Consider the following 11,956-nt stretch of genomic DNA (forward strand, 5'->3'; position numbering starts at 1 on the left):
TTTTTGTTCACAAACTGTTAAAACTGTTAAAAATATTACAATGAAAATTTTGTTGGTTTACTTTTTTGTTATAAAAATACAAATGATCATAAAATCATATGAATATGAAATATCATAGTGTATATATTCAGATTATATTTTTTTTTATTTTTTTCAGTAAACAATATATTATTATACGATTTACTATTGAGATGGAGATGCACAAATGATATATATCAGAGGTCCTGGCCATGAATTTTATGCCGTAGACAAATATTATATTACATTGATTTTCTTTCAATATTTCATTTTTGTAAATATTTGTAATATTAAACATATATTATAGTGTGTTGTGCACACATAATTTTAAATCGAGCATGTATGCAAATATATTAAAAACAATTATCTTTAAATTCAATACGATCAGGGAAATATATGGTAGCAGCACGAACGTTATACTATGTTATAAATATGTTTACTGTACAATTAATAATATGTTAAGTTTTAGACTTATTGGTTCGTCAATAGGCACGTATAATATGTTAAACATCACTTTTATAATTAGACATGTAAATATTAATCCTCTTTTATGGGCCCAATAATAAAAACTAATGCCAGCTAGATATAATGTAATATATTTAGTTAGAGAAATATTAGATAAAACCAAAAATATTATTAGTTAAATAAAAGGGTCCAAAACAACTTGTGTAAGTCAATTTTTCAAGACTGCTTCCTTTTTAATAGTATAGATTATCGAGTGATAAGAATAGAGGAGAAATATTAAACTAGAAAATAAAATATTAGTTATAATATATAACATAAAAAAAGCTTTCAAAGATGGTCTGACAAATTTTAACTTTGAACAAAAAAATTCCTAACTAAAATCGTCATCAGTATTCAATAATGTTTGGATAACACTCATCAGCTTCTTCTCTTTTTCACCTCCTTTTCTATCTTGTTTGCTCAAATGATTGTTCTTTTTTTATTCGATGACATCTTTATATTATTGTAAAAATTGATGTTACAACAATTAATTACATTTGCTTAGAAAACAACTACTTGCATTTTATAACAAAACTTGAATATTAGAAAAAGTAAAAGAAGAAGAATAAAAAGGGTTAGTTGTCTCATTGCTCTAATTTTGTTTTGATTTGGTTCAATATACCAATAATCGTGTATATATATATATACTAGGTGTTTTCCTGCACTATGTGCAGTAATTGTTTTTAAAAATATCTTTTAGTAGATAAATATAATTATATATATTTAATTTTTTATTTAAATTATAAATTTTCTTTTTTCTTATCAATATTTTAATATAAATTTGATTTAACTGAACATTAAAATTAAGATAAAAACAATTTTGTTTATTTTGAATTATATTTAAGAATGTGCATGTATATATTTAAAATTATAATATTAGGTAGATTTTTATATCTATTTATTTTAATTAAATATATTAAATAAATATGTAAAATTGCATAATTGTAAAAAATTAAAATTAAACAATATTCATAAAATCTGCAGATATATGTATATATAATAAGAAACTAATGATTTCACGATATAATTGATTTTATGATTTTAATTTTTATAATTTTCTAAAAATGTGTATATATTTTGAAATATTTTTAATTTAAATGATATTTCGAAATTTTAAATTCTATAATTGAATATATTTATTTTAATGATGATTTATGAGTTATTACCATATTTTTAAAAAGTCCAAAAATATAAATCGATAATAAATGTAATATATGAGTTATTACCATATTTTAAAAAGTTTACCAAAAATATAAATTAACATTAAATATAATTGTCTATGTCATATTAATCTATAAGACATGTCATCAATTTTAGTAGTCATGTCATAATTATTAATCTAGGTGTTTCCTGCACCATGTGTAGTGATGAATTTTTTAGAAGTTAAATTTTATATTTTAAAATGTAATTTATTAATATTATATATTTTATTAGTTTGACCAATAATTAATATAACTATCATTAATTAAACATAAAACTAAGAGTAAATATTTTTATTTTAAATTATATTTAAGAATATATATGTATATATAAAAGTTAAAATCTTAGATTAAAAAAATTATTTATTTCATCTGGTTAAATTTATTAAATTACTAAAAATCATATAAAATTGTATAGTTATCAAAAATAAAACTAAATAATAAGATTTTTTTTTCAAATTCAGAAAATTTAGAAAAATTTTAGATAATAACAATTTTATAATTATAAAAGTATAATTATATAATATTTCGAAATTCAAAATGTAATATTTGAATATATTTATTTTAGTGATGATTTATGAGTTATTACCATTTTCTACAAAGTTTACCAAAAATATAAATTAATATTAAATGTAATATATGAGTTATTGTCATATTCTAAAAAGATTTTAAAAATATATATCAGCATTAAATGTAATTGTCCATGTCATATTTAACCATATGACATGTCATCAATCTTAATAGCCACGTCACAATTTTTTGTGAAAGCAATTGTAGAGAAGACATGTGGCAAATCACTTCTCAAATATAGATTAAGGGATATATATAAATATTTTAAGAAATCAAATCTGTAGTCTATTAAAAGAAAATAAGAAAGGGAGGAGGAATACTTTGATGGCTACGATTTGATGGCTCAACAGAAAAGATACGTACATACATTATAATTTTTATAAAATAACTAGATTCTTACTCTCGGTATATATTTTATTTTATATTTTTTTCAAAAATATATTTATGTTACGTGAAAATGATATATATTTATTGATTTATCTTTAAATAAAAATAATAATAGTTAGACTAAATCTATATCAATAGGTTATGTTACTAATTTAATAGAATATATATTTGATATAATATTAGAAAATTAATTTTAAACTTAAATTTGTTCTAGTTAATTTTTAATAAATTAATATTTCTTAGATTCATATATACTATAATCATAATATATGAACCAAACTAATAGTTTTTAGGTTTTATGAACCAAACTAATCAATATACTTTTAAATTCTAACTAGATTCTAATCCGCGCTAGACAACACGGATATTATTTTATCTATTTTAAATCAATTATTAGTAGTACATGATATATTTATATTGTATTTTTATAATTATTGATGGGTAAATAATAAGTTTTTAAAGATATACTGAATTGTGACGTTGTTACATAATATTGTTTGTATGGTGTTTTTTTCTCGTGTCCATAAATTTTTAATGTGTAAATAGTGTTATTTTCCGTATAGCGTTAGATGTTTTGTTCTAATATTTGATAATAAAAATGTGATTGTTATTTAATTTCTTATAAATATATTTATATCTTATTAAATATATTATCAACATATTTCGTTCAAATATTTTATGGATATATTTTAAGATAATAAATTTGAGGGGAAAATTAAGATATAGTTTCATATGTTTTAAAATTAAAAGCTTGCATATATTTTAAGATAATATGGATAACCCACTAATTATTTTTGAATTATTATTTCCATTTAATAATTTTGCTTGGAAATTCTGATAACCATATTCTGTTAAAATTGGTATCAAACACTAATATATGATAGGTTATGAATGTAGATAGATTACTAAGTATTAGGGAGTTGCGAAAATAAGGAAGATATTCTTTTTGGAAAAGAAAATAAACTTTCAAATATATATGAGATCTCGTCTATTTAATTATTGTGATTTATTAAAAAATTGCGCAAATTGTTATTGATTAATTGGTGTGCAAGTCAAGTTAGTATAGATTTGATTTTGGAAAAGAAAATTAACTTTCAAATATATATATGAGATCTCGTCTATCTAATTTTGGTGATTTTAAATTAAATTTGCGCAAATTATGGTGATAATATCTTTTTAACATTTCTTGTATTTAAGAATGATATATCGAAAATAATTGTTTGAATAAATGTAACATGTTCATTCTAACTTCTACTCTATTTTTTAAAGAAATTTAAAAATCGATATAAAATTTTGTGCCCAATTGATATTATATGATCGAAGTTCATAAAATGACATATTATGTTCATAATGGCAGGTAGGGATTGGACAGACCGGGTATCCGGGGTATATCAGGATACTCGAAACCGTAAAATTGATATCCGGATCCGGATTCGACTCTTCAGGATATCCGAGGTTCGGATATCCGGACTAAAATCCGAATACTTGTGGATATCCGGATCCAGACTTAAAAAAAATAAAAATTAAAAATTAGCTAATTAACCATTTATTTAGTCTATTTAAAATTATTTAAAAAATTTAAAAAATTTTGAAATTTAATAAATTAAATTTTTAGTTACTTTATATATAAACTATATATGATATAGATATATAAATATAATTATATTTTAAATATATAATAGGTCTGGATCCAGGTTCCCGGACCTAAAATTGCACTACCCTGATCTGGATATGGATCTACCGGATTTGTAGAAGCACTACCCGAATCTGGATACGGGTTCTCTGGATATCCGTTTTTCAGACTGGATCAGAGTGGATACCGGATCGAGTCGCGGATCCGGATTTTAATTCTGAAGCCTAATGGCAGGTATCTACTCTTGTATAACATATAATCAATCAAGAAAGAAGCAAATAACATATATACAAAACTGAGGTTTATAGGAAAAAAGTAGAAGAACCAAACTTATATAGTTTATGTATGTTAGATACGATGAAATAAAATTATTGTATAAGTGTACGTATAAAGTTGGTCTATTTGTAATAGACCTTAATTCAATACATTTTGTGATGTTTTGGTTTAACTAGAGTAGAGTTAAGTTCATTGGTTTAATATACGTGAACCGATATAAATTGAAATGTAGTGTCTATAATATTTATTTGATATGGCTCATAAAATATGTAATACACTAATAAAAATGAAACAGTCCAAAACTTAAATGAAAAAAAGAAATAGATTAGATAGTTTTTAAAACAAATATACTTTATAAAATGGGCCCTTAATTATTTTTCAAAAAGGAGCCCGTTGGCCTTTTTCTTCAACTACAGAGCGGCCCTGATAACAGTCATGTGGTAACCTTTTTTCAACAGTCATTTGGAAACCTTTGTTTTATTGAAAAAGGCTTAGTGCGGAACTCTTTGTTCGTCTCTATCTTCTTAATTACGCAACTTATTATGTACAGTACGAAGTTTGAAACACTGTCATTCATCGTCAAGATGGTTGCAATTTAGTAGCCCCAGAATCATTCAAACATAGTCTTTCTTGGACAAGAAGATAACAACAAGGTCAGAAACAATTTTTAGGGTTAAAAATTGTTGGACCGAATTCGACCACGAGTTTATGAAAGATCCACTGCACCCGTACCGAATCTAGTTGGAAGAAGTGTGATTCACGAAAATACCATGCAACGTAACATTAGTCATTGCAAAATATTTAACGGGTTTGCCAACTCTAATGATAGCATGCATGCACCGGAGAGTTTTGTCAGAGTAATGATAAGTTTGACAACACAAAGGACGTATATAGTACGGATCACCAGACGAAAGATGTATATACTGATCTGGACATCATGTAATTCTACAGAAACCATTCTTGAACATTTGACGGGAGGGATGTTAAGTTTCAGAGACCAATTTCAATCTTTATCTTTCGTTCCTAAGCAGCTACCATATAATCAAATTCATTGGATACCCTTTTAGCCAATAAAGCTTTGTCCTTATGATACTTTTTCTCTCCATCCAGTCTCGTGTTTATACTGACTAAAACGTCATAGAAGAAACGAGAAAGTCACCTCCTCTTGTCGCACAAAAAAGTCACCTCCTCTTGTCTTGTCGCATATTTCATCGTCATTAATCTCTGATTGTATTATCTCCACGAACCTGCTCTCTGAACCCATTACACTGAAGCTCATTCCACATAAACACCTGTAAATTAATCTCGAACACAAATTATTCACATTGTTAATACAAGGAAACGGCATAAATGAATTATGAATCGATCAACAGTTACATTTATTTTTTTCTATTTGATTTTCAAAATAATATATATAATACTACTATTAAAATATATTTACATATCTAAGAGAAAACCAATCTAAATGAAAATCACAAATTATTCAAAACTTTAATCTATTTAGAACAAAAAAATCATGGTTGAATTCAAAAAAATTTGATGTTATCTAATATACTAAAGTGATAATCAAACTAATCATATATTACATATGCAAAATCGCATGTCTATATAATATGATATTATTTATAAAAATTATAAAATAATTAAAATTAAAATTAAACTATTAATAAATTATTACAATATATTTATTTTATAAATATTTATATCCGTACATGATCACGGGAGAATCACCTAGTTAATTTTTATAAAACTAGTTAAACTTAAAAGTACAGAAACCAGAACCTGAATTTTTAAATGAGTATTAAAAAATTAGGAAAATAGCAAACAACTATATAAATCGTATATTATTTTTGGAAAAATATCTTAAAGTTCTAGTGATATGTAAAACTATACAAATTTGGGTACAGAATAACCTTTTAATTGTTGACAAAAAGCTATTGTAATTTTTGTGACTTAGGAAAAGTTAATTGAAATCATCTGTATCAGCCGAATTTGAGAAATATTATCTTATTTATTATTGAAAATGATAATTGTTTTTCACATGCCATCATATCATTCATGCATTTATAGGTAGCTAAGATTTTTTCCAACCTTTAGCACTTTAAAATAACTGAATTTTTATGTCAGGATATATTAGATATGTTAATGATGCCTTGATGATTAGATGTACCATAGCAAACGAAAAAAATAATTGCATCTAAAGGTAAAAATAAACAAAACAAAAGGACATGTAAGATCTAAAATGGAACAAACATAGACTTTTTTTATAAGCCACCAACATAAACTTATGAAAAGTACCTTTAACAGAAATGACAGGAGAAATATAAAAATTATTACATGGTGGTATTTGCGTGAATAAAACTAAATATCTCTTGGATGGAACTTGCAATGTCTTCTGCAGTAAACCTCGTCTCACTTGTAATCTGCACGTGTGTTATACCTACCTGATGTTATCTTTTTGCGGTTGCTAGATACTATAACAATATCAATTCGTAATACATATGTATCTTCTTTGTAACTATCCTTTATGATTTTCTCTTTTCTGTGTAGAGGGAAACCAAACCTGTAACTAGGTGTTGCTGTAAACCTTTTTCCTTTTAACTTTGTACTGCCCTGGTTTTTATTTAATAAAATTTGGAATTATACCATACATTTAAATAATGCATATGCTTATAATGACAAAGCTATATGTAATTTATATATATTATCTAATTGTAATTGAGTTTTATATATATACATGGCTATTGCCTATTTAGTAAACCCATTATCCATGTAATCGCCACTAAGCAATCATCCACCCAATGATAGAAACTGCACTAGCTAATCACTAGACTATTACTTTTTCCCATAGCTTACTAAAAAATTAACATTTATATTAAAGCAGTCCAAACATATGGGTAAAAAATTTGATATGTACTATGTACTTATATATAAAACTCCTATAATGATGAAGTAAGAAAGTAAAACTTGCCTTGACATTGAAGGAATAGAGGACAGTTTGTTCCATGGTAGTGATGTTAGTGTGAAGGATAGAGAGATGAAGATCCTCCAAAGCAGCAATAGTCTTAATCAGTTGTCCTGGTCTTCTTCTTGAAAGTATCTTGATCATAGCGTCAAACCCTAGCAGCTTCACCTCCACATCAGCCAAGCACGACTTGTTCTCCGCTGTTTCTTCCTGGAGCCCTCCTCCTCCACCCTCTAGTTCAGTTACATTTCCGGTACTAGTTAGCGGGTTAACAACCGAAGTTATTGGTGAAGAAGAAGTCATTGTCGTGGTCATGTCCCCAATTTGCCTATTACCGGTTTCTCCGAGGATTCTCCGACGCTTTTGTGACTCCAGGCATTGTAGGAGTTGCTCCAGCTCTCTCACAAACTCTATTGCTCCACCTATGATCGACGCTTGATCTCCCTGTTGAATACATGCATAGTAAAAAAAAACTGCTCACGGACAGTCCTAATTATATATATATATACACACACATATGAATATAGTCACAGATATATAAAAGAAGTATATCCTAATCATACCCTTTGAACGTAGGATCCAGGCATAAGAGACCTGAGAACACGAAGATGCTCGTTCATTTGCTTTCTACGGTTCCTCTCGACTGCGATATGAGTCATACGTTGGCTTTCTACTTCTTCACTGGTTTTGCTTGTTCTTGCTCTCTTCCTCTTGCTCTTCACCTCCTTTGTCGTATCATTTTTGTTCTCTCTCTCTTCTTCTTCTTCTCCTCCAATAAAACGGAGTTGCACCGAGTTGTTATCGTTTTCCACGTCTTGATTCTCCTTTTCTTCAAGAAACACGTTGCCTATGTTTCCTTCGCACTCACCTCCTTCTTGAGACATGAGATTATGGGTTTGGTTATGGTCCTCTATCTTATCATTCAAGACTGGAAACTTCAAAAAATATACCGGGTCCATCCCCGTTTCTTGATTTTCTTGGTTTCCGGTCTGGTTCAACGCCAGTTTCGGACCAAAGTCCGCAAACTGCATCACGTCTGCGAAGCTCATTTTATCAAAAGCAGGTGTTGCTCCAAAGCCTGAAGGGGACAGTTGATGCTGCTGCGGCATCGATTGCTTTTGTTGCTGAAGGTTTCTGTTGAACATATAGTCTATCATACCGGAGTTGTTATCGTCGTTACCGCCTGAGGACTCACCTAAAAAGTTCGGTGCCTGAAAAAACCCGTATTGTTTACATATATAGACATATATATAGGCGAAGAAATAAATTAGTAAGATATGGAGAAAACGTACATACCGAGTAATCTTTATCCATTGCTTCGTACTTGATCACAAAGCTCCTTGGCCTGGTATAACAACAATCCATGAGCGTCGCAGTCAGTTGAAAACATATATGTGAAACAAAAACCCCACGTAGTTATGCATATACATGTATGTCTCCATAGTTGTTTTGGAATTGGATCAGACGTACAGAAAAACCTAGGCATGATACATATTCCACCATATGCGTATGCATATATGTCTTATACATAGAATTTTATCAAGCTGAGTTATGAGAAACAAGTGAATGATGAAATAAAAGAATTACCTTGTATGATTTACTAGGGTTTACGAGAGGTGTATATAGAAGACATGCAAAAGTAGCAGAAGATGGACAAGAAATATGTGTATTGAGACGTCACGGTTGAGCAACCCCTACCAAGCTCTCATATATATACACACGCATATATAAACATAATACAAAGAGAGTGGACCTACATATGCGTACAAATGGTATAGCAAGAGGTATTAAAATCCTATATTAATGTACGTGTATTCTCATTGATTTGTTTGTATAAGAGAAACTTAAGAATCATTAATGCGTATTTAATAGAGGGTGGATCTTCAACAAATCATTTGAAAATAATTTAGTTCACTCAGTTAGATACATAATCTGTACTATCGTTGTCCTGTATCTTCAAAGATGCGATAAGTTTTTTTCTTAATTAGTAACCTTAGAAAACCGAACAATGTACATATGCGGTAGTCCTAAGTAATATTATAGCATAAGGTAAATCATCGTTCTTAATAAAGCATATCATATTACATTATTTCCCCCTAACCAACCTTTTTTAAGCCTTTTTCAAAAATAAACTAACCTTTTTTTTACCAAAAAACAAACCTATTTTTAATCTAACCTGTTTATTAATTAACTAAGTACATTAACCAATAACAAAATCTGGATCTTGGCTTTTCTTGTTATGTGTTAAGATATTAAAATTACCACTATCAAAAAACTCTCGTATGGTTACAAAATACTCAGTTATTTCATATATATTTTTTAATTTTAGTTCTAAAAACTAAAATAAATATGCTATGAATTTTTACTGGCCTTTCGTGTGATTATTTCTAAATCTGGAGACCTATTCAAACATATTTTCTATCAAAGCAAATTTCAAAATTGGGATCAAGTTCAACTAATTACCGAAAATGAGATTGAGTCAAATGACAAATTATTGAATATTCAAAATCATATATTGTTGTGTAATAAATACTATCTATATATTTATTTCTCTTATTTTTCGTAAACGTAAAAATGACTGGAGCCACAGAATAAAGAAAAAGGAGTAATGTGAAACACACATGCATCACCTCTCTATCTTTGGAACCATTAAAGAGTTGTGATAAGTTCCAGAGTTCACAAGCAAGCCAAACCGCTCTTCTTTTCTACCGCTTTTTCGTGAACTTAATCAAATCTCTATACGCGTCTCCTCTTTTTATTTATATCAGTTCAGATTGAATTACTTATGTTATTTGTTGTCCAGAATATTATTTTTTCTTTTCCATTTTCGCGAAAATGACCTATGCTATTATTGTGTGTGTGTGTTTGTGGCGACATGTGAATTTTGTTTATTTTATTTTCTGTCGTCAGACATGTGAATTTTAATAAGGACAAGGTTGTATAAAACGTAAGAAGATGGTTCAAATAGTATTTTAATCACTACAATTTTGTTTTTCTTGGATGCCATTACACTTCCATCATATAGTTAAGCCACGTGCGTAGGAAAAATTGGTAACCTTTAAAACATTATGAATGAAAAAACAAAATAATAGAAATGAAGATTCTTTTTTTTTGTAACTTATTATTTATCCCCACATTTGATAAAAATATTGTTTTCGTTCTATAAATCCTTATAACTTGAAAAATGAGAAGAACTTACCAGGTATTATATATTTGCAATATACTTTTGTTTCTGTAAAGGGAATTTATTGAATCAGGTATTTGAAAAGATTTAAGTTTTTTTTCTCGAATACCCTCTTATTGTTTTTATCGTTTATAAATATTATTTGAAATCCAATCTTATTAAATTTGTCATTTGTATAGACACTACAAAGTTCAACTTTATTAGAAAATAAAGATTTTTTCAATATAATTCATCAAATAAGATTTTTTTTTGATTTTGAAAGATATATTTATAATTTAAAGATAAAAAATACCAACTCCTAAGATGGTATCTGGAACTTTTATTTTTATTTTATTTCACTTTAAAAGGAAGGAAATCAAAAAATTTCAAAAAGAATAAATTCATTATTTGAAAATCACTTTTAATGTTATATATTTTTGTATATTTGATCAAATAATAAATTATCAAAATATATTTAGTAGAAATAAATTTCATAATTTATTTTCAAAATATTTTAATATCCTAAACCCAAACCATATATCCTAAACCCAAATCGTAAATCCAAAATTCAAATCCTTAAGTTTAGGATTTGGGTTTAAGATCTAGAATTTAGGTTTAAGGTATACAGTTTGAGTTTAAGATATATGATTTGGGTTTACGGTATAGGATATATGATTGATTTAGAGTATATGGTTTGGATTTAAGGTTTGTGGTTTGGGTTTAAGGTTCAGAATTTGAGTTTAAGGTTCAGAATTTGAGTTTATGATATAAAATTTGGGTTTAGGGTATAAAATTTGGGTTTATGGTATATATTTGGGTTTAGAATTTATGATTTAGGGTTTAGGGTTTAGTTAGCATCACTAAAATTGATTCTATTTTTCTTTTTAACTATTTTTTTAAACAATTTGATATTTTTATTTAATTATTTACATAGTATTTTGATTGGTTTTAAGGGAGTGGTAAATTTAAAGGATTTTATTTTTCTTTTTAACTATTTTTTTAAACAATTTGATATTTTTATTTAATTATTTACATAGTATTTTGATTGGTTTTAAGGGTAGTGGTAAATTTAAAGGTTAACCACAAGAGGTGAACCTAATTCTTGTCCGTCCAATAAGCCCTCTTATATTTTCCTTTCTTGAACTTTCTTTATTGTATACTCAATATGGCCTTTCAGTATTAAAATTACAGATGCTCAAATTAGTAATATATCAATGTATGTTTATCATACATTTAAAACC

The 11,956-nt window shown here is 27.2% G+C and overlaps 1 protein-coding gene across 4 annotated transcripts; it reads right to left on the reverse strand.

Moving 5' to 3' along the window:
* Positions 1–5,626: 5,626 nt before the first annotated feature.
* LOC108856508 (transcription factor FAMA) lies at positions 5,627–9,291 on the reverse strand. Of its 4 annotated transcripts, XM_056996814.1 has the most exons (7): positions 9,140–9,291; positions 8,849–8,897; positions 8,116–8,763; positions 7,559–7,996; positions 7,151–7,200; positions 6,925–7,010; positions 5,627–5,879 (listed from the first exon to the last, which is right to left on the reverse strand). In XM_056996814.1, exons 2-7 carry the CDS (start codon positions 8,864–8,866, stop codon positions 5,863–5,865), a joined length of 1,257 nt encoding a protein of 418 aa, XP_056852794.1. In that variant the 5' UTR covers positions 8,867–8,897; positions 9,140–9,291; the 3' UTR covers positions 5,627–5,862. The 4 variants fall into 4 exon arrangements, with proteins under 4 accessions (XP_056852794.1, XP_056852793.1, XP_018485828.1 ...); XM_056996813.1 differs by lacking the exon at positions 7,151–7,200; XM_018630321.2 differs by lacking the exon at positions 5,627–5,879 and having other exon boundaries at positions 6,760–7,010.
* Positions 9,292–11,956: the final 2,665 nt, after the last annotated feature.

The sequence above is a fragment of the Raphanus sativus genome, unplaced genomic scaffold (genome assembly GCF_000801105.2).
Source record: "Raphanus sativus cultivar WK10039 unplaced genomic scaffold, ASM80110v3 Scaffold0372, whole genome shotgun sequence".
Classification (NCBI taxonomy): domain Eukaryota; kingdom Viridiplantae; phylum Streptophyta; class Magnoliopsida; order Brassicales; family Brassicaceae; genus Raphanus; species Raphanus sativus.